The 15,590-nt window shown below is 40.6% G+C and overlaps 1 protein-coding gene and 1 long non-coding RNA gene across 2 annotated transcripts in view; one reads left to right on the plus strand and one right to left on the minus strand.

Moving 5' to 3' along the window:
- The window catches only part of LOC129702201 (uncharacterized), a 34,420-nt gene extending 23,687 nt beyond the window's left edge, over positions 1-10,733 (minus strand). Inside the window, exon 1 of the long non-coding RNA XR_008724342.1 lies at positions 10,485-10,733. This is a non-coding gene — a long non-coding RNA (uncharacterized LOC129702201). The remainder of the gene's footprint in view (positions 1-10,484) is intronic.
- The window catches only part of f8 (coagulation factor VIII, procoagulant component), a 52,952-nt gene extending 37,563 nt beyond the window's left edge, over positions 1-15,389 (plus strand). Inside the window, exons 20-25 of the mRNA XM_055643841.1 lie at positions 2,474-2,559; positions 5,513-5,668; positions 7,842-7,986; positions 12,384-12,529; positions 12,722-12,904; positions 15,106-15,389. Coding sequence (XP_055499816.1) covers positions 2,474-2,559; positions 5,513-5,668; positions 7,842-7,986; positions 12,384-12,529; positions 12,722-12,904; positions 15,106-15,261 — 872 coding nt within the window. The 3' untranslated portion in view covers positions 15,262-15,389. The remainder of the gene's footprint in view (positions 1-2,473; positions 2,560-5,512; positions 5,669-7,841; positions 7,987-12,383; positions 12,530-12,721; positions 12,905-15,105) is intronic.
- The last annotated feature ends 201 nt before the right edge of the window (positions 15,390-15,590 follow it).

Consider the following 15,590-nt stretch of genomic DNA (forward strand, 5'->3'; position numbering starts at 1 on the left):
CACAGACCACTTCCCATGCCTCAGGAGCAACTTCTCAGCAAGGCCGACGTGATTCATCAACACTTTCACTGTGCCACCTTAGCCTCCTGAAATAAGAAAACTTAGCCTTTGTCAGTAAAGGAAAGACAAATTTAAAGATTACGATCTGACATAAAACTCAGTGATCCCTACCCATCTGAATGATATCAAGAACATTGCCTCTGTAAAATTCATACAAATTCACTGGAAGTATATCCGTGCCAACATCAATGTTCCCTCGTCATAATTTTTAATCATTGTTAAGCATTATTGCAAATCTAACTGTGACAGTTATAACCATATAACCATATAACAATTACAGCACGGAAACAAGTCCGTGCCGAACAACTTTTTTTCCCCCTTAGTCCCACCTGCCTGCACTCATACCATAACCCTCCATTCCCTTCTCATCCATATGCCTATCCAATTTATTTTTAAATTATACCAATGAACCTGCCTCCACCACTTCCACTGGAAGCTCATTCCACACCGCTACCACTCTCTGAGTAAAGAAGTTCATAGAAACATAGAAACATAGAAATTAGGTGCAGGAGTAGGCCATTCGGCCCTTCGAGCCTGCACCGCCATTTAATATGATCATGGCTGATCATCCAACTCAGTATCCCGTACCTGCCTTCTCTCCATACCCTCTGATCCCCTTGGCCACAAGGGCCACATCTATATTCCCCCTCATATTACCCCTAAACTTCTGTCCCTTAATTCTGAAGTCATGTCCTCTTGTTTGAATCTTCCCTATTCTCAAAGGGAAAAACTTGTCCACATCAACTCTGTCTATCCCTCTCATAATTTTAAAGACCTCTATCAAGTCCCCCCTTAACCTTCTGCGCTCCAGAGAATAAAGACCTAACTTATTCAACCTATCTCTGTAACTTAGTTGTTGAAACCCAGGCAACATTATCTATATCTTGTAATTCATCAACCACCTCATGTATCTCTGGTTAGAAAACTAATTGCAGTGAACTAATTCCAAATGCTTATAGGTGCAATGGTGACAGATGTGTGGAATGTCAAGGCCTCCATGCCAAAACCCATCTCAGACACTGAGAATCAAAATGAAATCAGATTAGAAGTATATGGTTACTTCTTCAGCATTTGGTAACTGTCACTTAATAACAACTTCAAGTGTTTAAAATTAAACATTAGATTAAAAGTATTATTATACAGCATTATTTTGGACAGCTTTGAGGGGAATCGTGGCATATAGTTGACCATTGAGTCTGTATTGCCTCTCTGAATGGCAATCTGGTCATTCAAATTCATTTGTCCTTTCCCAATAATCCTATATCCCAATTCTCAAATTATTTTTCACTCTAGTGCCCATCCATTTCCATTTTAGAAATTTTTTTCACACAGAGAGTGGTGAATCTGTGGAATTCTCTGCCACAGAAGGTAGTTGAGGCCAGTTCATTGGCTATATTTAAGAGGGAGTTTGATGTGGCCCTTGTGGCTGAAGGGATCAGGTGGGTATGGAGAGAAGGCAGGTACAGGATACTGAGTTGGATGATCAGCCATGATCATATTGAATGTCAGTGCAGGCTCAAAGGGCCGAATGACCTACTCCTGCACCTATTTTCTATGTTTCTATGTTTCTATGATAGTTTCTTATATTCATATAGGCAGTATGAACCATATCAGAACAGCTCCTGAATTAAGAACAAACTCCTCTTATCGCCTTTCTATCTTCTTAAATTTCTGCCATTTGTTCTTGAACTTGCCAATGGGCACAACTTCACTTGAGTCACCCTATCTAAACCCATAATACATTTGTCCTTGGTTATACCAGCTTCTTCTGTCATGTACCTCTACCCGCTCATTGCCTGGAAACATTGTAGGGAATCTCACATGCAATTTCTCAATGATTTGATATTCTCCTTCACAGCTGATGCCTATAATTGGGATTGATTTGCTTTATGTTGGGCTATGTGCATATTTTTATGAAACTCATGATCCATTTTTTAAGATGTATGCATGAGCACCCCCTCTCCATCATGATCCAATATCATCTTGTTCCTGTTTATTCAATTGTACTATTCAGCATTTATTTTTCAGGAGATGTATCACCCCAGAGCTTTAGGGATTGCATTTGATCTGCCTTTGCTGATGCCAATATAACAATAAATAAATATGTATGCCCATTCACAAATGTGAATAAAGGTTGACCGGCTCATAATAAATATATCACTAAAAGTGCAAATACATTGATAATTTATAATGGATGTCCATTCATTTACATGATTAAATAAGACACAGCAATGTTCCTGTAATCAGCTCAGAGCTGGGTATGATATGACAGTTCCAGGAACAAACTGAATTATATGTCACCTCTGTCTCTTTAAAAGGTAATCGGTGAACTAGGCATATTTCATGATTTTGCTCCAACCGGCAAGTTGAGTTTGATAAAGAAGTTTAGATTTTCTCTTTCTGGATTTTGCAGGGAAATGGACGCCTCAATTAGCAAGGTTGCACAACTCTGCATTCACCAATGGGTGGCGGGGGAAAGGAAGCCGACCATGGATTCAGGTTAATATGCTAAAGTGGAATGTGATGAATTCATTTGACTGCAAGCTGTGTTTAAACTATTATGATGAAACTGCAACAATACCCTTGATTCATGACTATTCTGTAATTTGTTATTACAAATAAATATTACTATGCAGAGATTTGTTACTATTGATACGCGAGAATGCTCATGTCTGTTAAGACTAGACATAAACTAAAGGGAATTGGCTGCTTTAAAAAAAAGCCAAATGTTTTCCTTTTTTAAATTGAGAATTTAAAAAAGCCAGGTTCAGTGGTGGAGAATGCCACCATAGTTAAATTGGGAAAAGAATAACACATTTTCAACAGAAATGATTAATTCCTGCAGCTAATTTCATTAATTTTTCTACAAGTTTAATATTAGTAACCTTGCATGTTTACAAGCCATGCTATTCGGTCCAAATGAGATAACATTTTTTCCGGATGGGCCAATATACAATTTTTCTCTACCACATGTTGGCAATGAAGATCCACTGTCACAGTTAGGTCACTGTGCTGATATTCCTGTGTAAGAGGGAATTTCAGATGCTGGTTTAAACCGAAGATAGACACAAAAGCTAGCGTACCTCAGCGGGACAGGCAGCATCTCTCGAGAGAATGAATGGGTGACATTTTGGGTTGAGATGGTCTGAAGAAGGGACTCAACCCCAAACGTCACACATTCCTTCTCTCCAGATATGCTGCCTGTCCCGTTGAGTTACTCCAGCTTCTTGTGTCTATCTTTGTGCTGATATTCTTTCTCCATTCCTACTAGCAATTTGGACAAAGTGTTTTCCTCATCCCACAATCAAATAGTGGAATGATTATTGCTAATAATCGGCAATATAATAATTGGCACACCTTCCAGCCTAAGAGAATCTGTTAACACAAATTATTTTAACCACATATTTGCTGGTGTCACCAAACATTTATGGGTACAGGAACAACAATGGAAGTGAGGACTGTTGCTTGACTTTTATCTGCACCAGATAGTTCTCTCCCTTTTGTTCCCATGTAGAAGTCACATTACGTAGCTTGAGACATAACATTTACTGAAATAAAGAGTTTATTGAGGGAAATATAAACACATTTTTCACACTTTACGATTCATTTTCAATAAAACATAATTGGGGACTCACTGTGAGGTGTGATTTTCCTCAAACCCCTCCATGTATCTGATGCAGAAATTAATGGAGGATCTAAACATGCAGAGTAATGCCCAAATCCTGAACACGAGGACTTCACTCCACATATGAATGGTCCTTGCTATTCACTATCACTATACAGAACTTCTCAGTGCTTTAAAGGCCTGTTTCACTGATAAAGGGAAGGGGGGTGGGGGGGGGGGGGGGGGGGGGGGGGGGGGGGGGGGGGGGGGGGGGGGGGTGATCTTGGTATTAGGAGCCCACCTTAGGAATGATAGTGTAATTATCTGTCTTTCCCCCATTCCTACCGCTGCAAAGGCCAGTCAGCTGACCTGATCCAAGCCAACCATCAGAAACTACCCTTTCGCACTAATCTGCAGCAGCCGACCTTCATTCCAATGCCTTTACTTATTCCCAGCTCAATAACCAACTTTCTGTCCTGGCCAGATTCCCACCCATTAGATCCACAATCTTCCTTCCCCTCCAATATCTCTCGTCTCTGATCTAAGGACCAACTTATCAGATTTCCTCTGTTCCCTCCCCAATGATGTGGCACAAAAAAAAGAAAGGTCATGGCCAGTGTATGACTGATCCAGCAACAAACAATGCCTTTGGGCTCATTTTCTGGTTGCAGATGCTCATACAAAATGCGAACTTTCCTGCTGCATACTGATAGTTTAATGTGGCTAAACATACACCATTCAGTTTGTAGGCACAAATACAGTAATTCAAATAAAGCGTGTGCACACATCACAAAGTTGATGCATCAAAGTGCAGTGTCCCTATTCATATCAATAGAAACATAGAAAATAGGTGCAGGAGTACGCCATTTGGCCCTTTGAGCCAGCACTGCTCAATATGATCATGGCTGATCAGCCAAAATCAGCACCCCATTCCTGCTTTTCCCCCCATATCCCTTGATTCCTTTAGCCCTAAGAGCTAAATCTAACTATCTCTTGAAAACATCCAGTGAATTGGCCTCCACTGCTTTCTGTGCAGATAATTCCACAGATTCACAACTCTCTGGGTGAATATCTGGTGTATATTTAGAAAAGCAAATCCAACTAACTAATTTTCATTCTTCAAATTACTGGACTGACTTGTTCTGTAAAGATATTTCAGGGCACTTTTTGTAGACAATAGACAATAGACAATAGACAATAGGTGCAGGAGTAGGCCATTCGGCCCTCGAGCCAGCACCGCCATTCAATGTGATAATGGCTGATCATCCCCAATCAGTACCCCGATCCTGCCTTCTCCCCATATCCCCTGACTCCGCTATTTTTAAGAGCCCTATCTAGCCCCCTCTTGAAAGCATCCAGAGAACCCGCCTCCACTGCCATCTGAGGCAGAGAATTCCACACTCACCACTCTCTGTGAGAAAAAGTGTTTCCTCGTCTCCGTTCTAAATGGCTTACTCCTTATTCTTAAACTGTGGCCCCTGGTTCTGGACTGCCCCAACATCGGGAACATGTTTCCTGCCTCTAGCGTGTCCAAGCCCTTAACAATCTTATATGTTTCAATGAGATTCCCTATCATCCTTCTAAACTCCAGAAGGTACAAGCCCAGTACATTAGTCATTTAGAATGTACTTTTTCTCAGTACATTAGTCATTTAAGAGACAGAGAATTCAAGGCATACTTGAATTTCTGGACATGCATGTCCTGTGTGCACATGAGCGCCTCGCCAATTTATTATGAATCATGAATACTTGCTGCTGCCTTATATGTAAATTGTGTATTTGAATTTCAAACCTTTGGACAAGACGATGTTTTCATTTTGCTTAATGACTATTAATTGTGTGTTTACAGGTTGATTTAAAAAAAACGATGTTAATCCATGGAATAATTACTCAGGGAGTGCGTCATTACTTTAAGCACCTCTTTGTGGACCATTTCTATATCTCCTACAGCCCAGACACCCACACCTGGAAAAATTATAAAAGCAATACTACAAGCGACACAAAGGTAGGTAATCTTTTTCTTTCTTCTTTTCGTGTCTTTGAAGCTGGTTGGTAAAGGTAGGTAATGATAAAAGCAGAGTGAACTGATACACTGTGTCGCTCTCACCAATGGCTCGGAATGAGACAGAACTTCACAGTTCCCAAAAAATCATAGCACTCAATCCACGTGAAAATGGAAGTGGTGTGGAAATTTTATTTACACAGAGTGGTACATGCCAAGCACATGCTAACAGGGGAGGTAGTAAAAACAGATATGCCAGCAACATTAAAAATGATTTAAACAGACATGAGCAGGCGGGAAATAGAAGGATATGGCCCAAGTGCCAGCAGATAGATTAGTTAGATTGGCATCATGGTCAGCGCATATACAGTGCACCAAAAGTTACTTTCCAATACTATTCTACATTATATGTGGTAATGTGGGTGACATTATAAAATGGGTGATACAATTCCAGCTATACAGTATCATCTTTTTTCCCCCATTATTTCTTAAAATCTTTGGGTGGGATACTGCCTGACTTTTTCTTGAGAAACTGGGTGTCATTTTAAGGATTAATGTTTGAGAGAAGGGGTGGTTACTTAAAAGAACGGCTCTCTTTGGGAACAGCTGCTTCCATAAGCCAACACCCAGATCAGGAGGGGAATGATGGGCATACAACCCACTCTCTCCAATGGATGATCGGGTATCCTGGCCAGAGGTGTACAACAACATGGAACACTGGTGCCCCCACTAACCACAACACCTCAAAAAACGAAAGAAGTCAGCCTTGTCTTGGCAAACTAATCCATTGATGAAGAATTGATGGCCAGTTCTGGAGGGTCACCATGGGGTATTGAGCTTATGAGGACAGGTTCTCCCACAACAAGCCTTCTTCCTGCCAAGGAAAATGTTCTTGTAGTTGAGGCTAACATGGTTTCTGCCACATCCTGCAGGCCTAGTGGCCTCTGTGTGTGGATATGCCATGCAAACAGAGGCTAGTGATTGAATACTGACCTTGCTGTAGCACCTAACCAAGTGCTTTCCAAATTAATATTGAACTGGTTTTGTTAGATAGTTACAGAAAACACTTTGGCCATGACGTTTCCTCACTTGAACAAGGTATCAATTAAAGCCCTTTCAATACTGATTGACCAGAAATGGAGCAGCACAGAGGCACAGCTGCTAGAACTATTGCCTCAAAGCACCAGAGACCCGGGTTTGATCCTGATCTCAGGTGCTGTCTCCCTGTGACTGTGTGGGTTTCCTCCTGGTGCTCCAGTTTCCTCCCACGTCCCAATTAGGTGCTAGTTTGTAGCTTAATTGGCCTTTGTAACATTGCTGCAATGTTTAAGGAGTCGATGAGGAAGTGTTATAACAAAGAAATAGCGTGAATGGATGATCGATAGCAGCATGGACTCGATGGGCCAAAGGGTCTGTTTCCATGCTGTATATCTAAAACTAAAAGTAAAATAAGAGAGAATATGAAAAATGGTGAGAGAAGTTGTTAACAATTTCTCCACTTCATATAATTTTAAAATATTGTTCTATGATACGATGCGATACGATAAAACCTTACTCATCCCCAGAGGGAAATTGGTCTGCCAAGTCACAACTCACAAGGTACATGAAAAATAAATAAATAGATAGATTTATTAATATGGCAATACTATAATGTACTGGATCTAACAATTTAAATATTTTATAAGCAAATCTCTTTAATTTCATTATTATTAAGACACAGAAAGTTCCTGTTCCATTCTTTCTCCTTTTTCCAATCCTATGTGGCAATTATTTTTTTTTCTGTAACCTATTCTCTCCACATTATCATCAATTTTACCACTCACTTACACTACAGGCAATATATAGTGGCCAGTTAACATAGACACAAAATGCTGGAGTAACTCAGTGGGACAGGAGAGAATAGGTTAAAGAAGGGTTTTGACCCGAAACATCTAGAGATGCTGCCTATCCCGCTGAGTTACTACAGCATTTTGTGTCTATCTAACATACCGACCTGCCTGTTTACCCATGCTATCACCTGCAAACCCCACACAGGCAGCATCGGAGGTTTGGATCAAACCCAGGTCACTGGAGCTGAGAGAAAGTATTTCTACTGGCTGTGCTCTGTGCCACAAGCAAGAATCCTAAATGTGTCTTACGTGCAATTTTAACATCCTGATTTTTTTTTAAATTTCAGATATTTAAAGGAAACACTGATGGAACAGGACAGATGAAGAATTATTTCAATCCACCAATTGTCGCCCAGTATATCAGAGTATACCCAAAACCTGGCGTGAGCTCTCTGGCATTACGAATGGAGTTGCTGGGTTGTGATCTGCAGAGTGAGTTCCTTAAGAAACATTATGATTGAAAATATGAGGAACATGTCTGGCTAGTGTCAGGCCATGTACTTAAAGGTTATGCTGACCAAGTGTCCAGTGTTTTTGTGGAAGATCATTTTGAGAAGAGTGATCACAACTCCATAGATTTTAAGATAGTTATGTATTAGGAAAAGTCTGGACTTTGGAGAAGGTACTAAATTGTGGCAAGGCAGATTACATTATCAGGCAGGAGCTAGGGAGGGTAAATTGAGATCAGTTATTATTGGGCAAATCCATATCTGAAATGGGGGAGTCATTTGAAGGCCAGCAAGTCAGGATTCAGGACTGGCATGGTATTGTAAGGAGGAAAATATGGATGGATAAGGAAATCTTGGATGACCAAAAAGGTCGAAAATTAGGTCAAAAAGATAATGGAAACGTTTGCAAGGTTTAGAAAGATGAAATCAGGCAGGCCCTTTGTGGAATTTTAAGCAAGTTGAAAACAACTCAAGCAGGCAAAACAACTCAAACAGTCAAAAGTGGTCACAAAATGTCATTGGTGATTGGAATCAGACATTTCATCTATATCTATACCATTACTGAAACTCTCATCTTGTCCTCTTCCGGTTTGCGTTGTTTTCAAATTTGCACATAAACGGTACCCTATATCGCTAGGATTTTTTCGCCACCATACTCACCGTTCTCCTTTGCTCCACACGCAAAGTTTGTTCCAATCGATTATAAAAGTTATGAAGGTTTAAAAAATTGTGAGATCAGCAGATTGGTCTTCTTGCCTGTCAGTCACCATGAAGGTACGCCCCTTCCGGCACCCACTGTCAATCACCGAGGCGAGGAGAATAAAACCCCCGGAGGCGGGGCTGAGTCCGTGAGCCTCGCTGATTGGGTTCGCAAGAGTGGAGGTGGGGAATCCGCTGTGTGGAGTCGGGGAATTCACTGTGTGGAGTCGGGGAATCCGCTGTGTGGAGTCGTGGAAGTCGCTGAGTGGAGCTGGGTGGTGCAGTGTGGTGCTGCGGCCGGTGGCCGCTGAGTGGAGTCCCTCCCCCCCCACACTCGTCCCCTCCTCCCCCACACACCCCCCTCCCCCACACACCCCCCCCCCACATCCCCCTCCCCACACCGCCCTTCGCCCACACCCCCCCTCCCCCACAACGTTTCTTGAGATCAAGAAGGTGGTGTTGGGGTTGTTGAAGATTGGATTGGAGAAGATTCTTCGGGATAGGATTTTCTCTCGTTTGGAAGATAATGGGCTAATTAGGGACAAACAGCATGGTTTCATCCATGGCAGATCATCTTAGGAACATGATTGAATTTGTTGAGGTTACGAATGTGATCATTGAGGATAGAGCAGTGGATGTTCCTACATGTATTTTAGTACAGCATTTGATAAAGTTCCTCATGGTAGGCTGATCCAGAAGTTTAAGATGCATGGGATCCATGGTAACCTTGTTGTTTGGATTCAGAACTGGCTTACTCATGGAAGACAAAGGGTTGTGTGTAGAAGGGTGCATTGCAGGCTAGAGGTCTGTGATCTGTGAAATTCTGCAAGGACCTGTGCTGGGACCTGTTCTTGCACAAGATATTGACATGAATGTAGAGTTTGTAGTTTGTTTCAGGTATGCACCAGTGACCTCAGCTGGGGTAAAAATAAGTTTTTCACAACTGTAGCATATTCTGTCTGACAGACGACATAGTTTAACACCAGATAATTTGAAATAATGCTGGTAGTAATGTGTAACCAGGCAACTCGGTCATTTAATGTGGTATACCTTTATAATGATCATTTTTAACCATATTTTGGTGGTGGAAACAAATGCCTTTTTATGGCTTTTTTGTGAATAGATGCCTTTTTTGTACATTTTTTGTACTTTTATTATGCCTTTTTGCCTGCCTATTTCAGAGATTTTTGGCGCCTAAACATCCTGGCTCTAGTGATAAGTATACAATTATTGGCAAGACGCTTAACAGCATTAAAGTACAGGGGAATCACAGAGTCCAAGTCCATTGCTCCCTGAAAGTTGCAACACAAGTAGATGGAGTGGTAAAGAGAGGGGCAAAGTTTAGAGGAGATCTACAGGGTATTTGTTTTTTACACAGAGTGGTGGGTGCCTGGAAGTTGCTGTCAGGAGTGGTGGTGGAGGCAGATATGAGGAGAAACGTTTGGATAGGCACATGGATATGAGGGGAATGGACGGTAATGGATCACCGGCGGAGAAAATTAGTTTAACTTGGCATCATGTTCAGCGCAGACGTTTTGGGCCAAATTTTGCTGCACCAACATGTTACATTATGTTTCCCAAGCATTAAACTTCCAACAACACGAATAGCCTTTTCAAAGAAGAAAAGTCTAATAATGTCCCTGTGCTGTCCTGTTCTATATTCTATAACTAACAAGGAAGGGTTAAGTCAGAGAGGCAGTTAAATCAATAGTCATACGCTAGACGGCATGTCTCAGCACATAAAGAGCAGTAGCTTGTGAAACTCAAGTGTTTTTTTCCTACCTGACTGGTTCTTTTCGACACGGCTTTGCGTATGACAAAGCTAAGCCTAGAGGCCAGGCGTTGCGGCATTTCTTCTTTCAACAAGCTATTATTAGTAAATGTAATACTTGGCTCTAGCAATATGTCGTGTTGGAACTGCATCACGCTGCAGTTTTGCAATGTTGTAAATTCAAGTGTTTTCAAATTGATCACCTCAAACCGACTCATCAAGGAAGAAAAATGACACCTGTAAACCTGAGGAATAGCTATGGCTGGTAATCTTTTGTTGTTTCAACGATTCTTCTGGACTGAGTAAAATGGTATTGACAGAAACAAAGACCAGTGCTAAACACAAACTAGGGTGTGGGTTACATTAACATAAACCAACTGGCTTCACTAGTTACATAAACATCATTATTTACGACAAAAACAGGAAGAAATGTATCTAGGCACCATTTTGGGCCAGGACCCTTCTTCAGACTGTGGTAGGGGGGATATAGCTGGAAGGGAGAGTACTGAATCTGTTCTTTGTTCTAATGATTTCCCCCACCTCCTTCACTAATTTCTCTCTTTCCCTTCCCCCTATCCCCACCCCTCCGTCTTCTTCCACCTATATCCCTTCACCTGGCATTACTTTTCACGCTTCTATCCTTATCTTACACTTTTTTACTTTTCATCTCTAGCCTTTGTCCAATCATCTATCGATAAAAAACAACCCTTGCCCATATCCACCTATCAATGCCAGGCTTTATCCCATCCCCACCTCTCTTCCAGCTCCCCCACCCCTCCCCCTATTACAATCAGTCTGAAGAAGGATTCTGACCTGAAACATCACTTATCCATGTTCCCCAAAGATGCTTCCTGACCTGCTGAGTTAATCCAGCACTTTTTATATGAAGAAAGACTGGATAGACTCGGCTTGTACACGCTAGAATTAGAAGATTGAGGGGGTATCTTATAGAAACTTACAAAATTCTTAAGGGGTTGGACAGGCTAGATGCAGGAAGATTATTCCCGATATTGGGGATGTCCAGAACTAGGGGTCACAGTTTACGGATAAGAGGGAAGTCTTTTAGGATCGAGATGAGAAAATCATTTTTTACACAGAGAGTGGTGAATCTGTGGAATTCTCTGCCACAGAAGGTAATTGAGGCCAGTTCATTGGCTATATTTAAGAGGGAGTTAGATGTGGCCCTTGTGGCCAAAGGGATCAGGGGGTATGGAGAGAAGGCAGGGATGGGATACTGAGTTGGATGATCAGCCATGATCATATTGAATGGCGGTGCAGGCTCGAAGGGCCGAATGGCCTACTCCTGCACCTATTTTCTATATCTATGTTTTGTCTTCTTTTTTAACCATCATCTGCAGTTCCTTGTGTCTGCAAATATAGGAAGTTGTTAGTTCTTTACTATGTTGTAAGATTTGGATTGGTTTATAGTATCCATTGACTTTATTTCTCCAAATAGCACAGCAAAGTTAGTAATTTTCAATAGGAAACTCGGTCTTTCCTGTAGATTGCATAGTAGCTCTCTTTAAAATACTAGCCCGACAGATATTTTCATTAGTTGTGAAGAATAGTTGAAGATGAGAAAAAAAAAGATGATTATAATGTTGAATGGTTGATATTAATTGCATGAAGAAAGAAAAATATGACCAGAATACCTTTCCTACAAGTTTTCTTACTTCACAAAAAATGGACATAGTAAGATTTCTCCAAGATATTAACCATCTCTTTGTAGTCCACATGATTATGTTAAGGAAGAAACTGCAGATGCTGGTTTACATCTTTTTTCTTGATTTAGTTGACTAGTTTTGACCTGGATTTCTAAAATGAGCATTTGAGTAGCAGGTTTCAACAGATTATACCTAGTTTTCTCCTGAACACAATATTGTATTTCAGTTTTTATTTATGTTCCTCAGGCTGCTCTTTGCCACTTGGAATGGAGAATAGGATAATCAAAGATCATCAACTCAGTGCCTCCACATTCTGGGTCAGCTTGAGTGCCTGGACCCCATCACTGGCTCGTCTCAACCAGAAAGGGTTCACTAATGCATGGGTCCCAAAGGTATGAAAAAGTAGTGGCTGAAATGAATTACTCATTCATAAAATAGTAAGAAACTGGAATCACATGATTCCAGTATAGTATAGAAGGATGATATTTCTGCCTTTAATATTTAGTTTTGATTAATTTTGTTAAGTTTCAGAATTTCAATAACAAGACAAATTGTGAAATTAAAGTTCTACATTCTCTACACAGAGAAACAATCCACATGAATGGTTCCAGATTAACTTTCTACACAGAAAAAAGATTACGGGGATTATAACCCAGGGTGCCAGCCACATGAAACAGGCAATGTTTGTGAAGGAGTATATCATCTCATACAGCGATAATCGTAACAGCTGGACTATAATTAAAGATGGCCAAGGCATGAAGAATAAGGTAAATTGTGAAATTGTAATGAGACACTACAAAGCAAGCAATTAAAATGTACTGTAATGCGAGGATAATTGACAATCACCATTATTATTAAAAATTGTGCCTTATTACATCAGCACACGTTAAGATTGATTTTATATTTTACGTTAGTAACATTTTCAAATTTACAAAATCCAAATTTGAGAAAAATGGCTTCCCTGTGCTTACAGCTATGACGTCACAATGGGATTGTAGCCCTGCTCGCAACAATGTTGCTATCCCAGTACACTGAGTTCTGCTAGCTAGCAAGTGCAATTGCATTTTTTTTTAAAGTTTAAAATGAAGGCAAAATGAGCGGCAGTTGGGGGCTATGGGTGAGTGGTGCGATATTGTGTTGGGGGGGAACGGGTTGCGTTGGGGAAATGGGTGAGTGTTGGAATATTGCGTTGGGGAACGGGTTGTATTAGCGGACCAGGCCTCCCATGAGGGCTATGGGATAGTGGTCAAATATTGTGTTGGAGGACCGGTTTGCATTGGAGGCCTCCCGTGTGACAGGGACACAACAGGTCCTACTTGGTCTAGTTATTATTTTAAAATGTACCTTATTACATCAGCACGCTGACAAACCCAAGTGAACAGTGAAAGGCTTGGATTGAGTAGATAGTGGGAGAGTCTAGGTCCAGAGGTCACAGCCTCAGAATAAAGGGACGTTCCTTTGGGAAGGAGATGAGGAGGAATTTAATTTGTCAGAAGATGGTGAATCTGTGAATTCAATGTCACAGAAGGCTATGGAGGCCCAAGTCAATGGATATTTTTAAGGCAGATATAGATTCTTGATTAGTACGGGTGTCAGGGGTTATGGGGAGAAAGGAGAATGGGGTTGAGGGGGAGGTTTAGATAAGCCATGATTGAATGATGGAGTAGACTTGATGGACCGAATGGCCTATTTTTGCTCCTATCACATTATTTTATGAACTGGATCGGGTTTTTTTTCCATTTATTCCCCCTCGTCCATCACACAGTAAAGGTAGAAATTAGCCCAACTTAATACGTGGAAACAAACCTCTCACCCAAAAATAAACAGTAACAGACAATTTTGCCATTTCTCTGTTTGCGGGTCATTTAATCACTTCTTCAGTAAATATAAATAAGGTTCCATAATGACTTTTACTGCTGTACGTTTCATTGATCACAGAGACTTTGGAATGGGACTGAGTACAGAGTGATACAAAATAGCATTATTCAATCTGAATCAGCTCCTCTAATCTGGATGCATATACCAATGTTATCACTGTATCATCGTAGCATCTACTGTTGAATTGTTCTCTCTTTTCCTGACATGTAAGGAGGATCTCAACAAGCCTGGCAGCATCTATGAACATCAATAGATGATGTTTCTGGTCGGGACCCTTCTTCAATCTTTTGAAGTACTCCGTTCTTCAATCTTTTGAAGTACTCCGTACTCCTTCCACCAGTCTGAAGAAGGGTTATCAGTCCATTTCCCTTCAAAGATACTGCCTGGCCTGCTGAGTTTCTCCAGCACTTTGGGGTTTTTTTGCTCAAGATTCCAGCAAATGTAATGTCTAGTGTCTCGAATTAATCTCATGGGTCCCTGGTTCTGACTATACAACAAAACTATTTTTTGTGCATCCCAATCTAAACCTTGATGCTGTAATATTGCTTTTTTTTCTTTTTTCGTCACATTGCACATAAAGTACAGTGACCTAAGAGAATTCTCTGAGCCTAGGAGAACTGTGTTGTCTAAAATTCTTTGCTGTAACAAATCAGCCCTGTGCAAGGAAGTACTAAGTTGGATATCAATCTTATGCCTTTCACCACATGAACAGAATAGTGAGGAAGAGAATGTGTAGGAAGGAACTTCAGATGTTGGTTTACACCGATGATAGACACAAAATGGAGGAGTAACTCAGCAGGACAGGCAGCATCTCTGGATAGAAGGAATGGGTGACATTTCGGGTCAAGAAGAGTCTCGACCCAAAATGTCACCCATTTCTTCTATCTAGAGATGCTGCCTGTCCCGCTGAGTTACTCCACCATTTTGTGTCTATCTTTCATGAGGGAAAGAAGACAAGAAAACAAAATAACTGAAGGTGCTATAAAGAGGCTATTAATGGAAGACAAGGTTCTTCTTTATATGTCTCCTGAATGTTGATCATATTTGTTTTGACCAGATGCTGATCTATATCTGAATTGTTTATTTTCAGGTATTTATAGGAAACGTGGACAGTAATACCCAAGTTCAGAACACCTTCGATCCTCCCATATTTGCTCAGTTTTTAAGAGTTATTCCGCAAGCTTGGCGAAAAAACATTGCCCTGCGAATTGAGATATTAGGATGTGATACTGAGCAGAGATTTTAAAAACAAAATTAAATGTATTAAAATTGATTTGAATAAAATATAATAATAAATAACTAAGCTTCTGAATTCTGCCTCGCTTCTTGTGCTTCACCTCATTATATGTGGTACTTTGTCCATTTGGTATTGATCAGGGTCATCCATTGCTTTGATATTGATAATTATGAAATATTGTTGGCAATAGAGTAAATATATAAGTATTTGGAGCACTGGTTAAACCTTAAGTAACAATCACAAAGATAAAAAAATTATACACATACACAGACTTTGCAAAATCCCTCCTTCATTAAAATGTGTGTTATTTAAAGAAGCAAGCACAATAAAGTATGACA

This window comes from Leucoraja erinacea, chromosome 12 (genome assembly GCF_028641065.1).
Source record: "Leucoraja erinacea ecotype New England chromosome 12, Leri_hhj_1, whole genome shotgun sequence".
Classification (NCBI taxonomy): Eukaryota; Metazoa; Chordata; class Chondrichthyes; order Rajiformes; family Rajidae; genus Leucoraja; species Leucoraja erinaceus.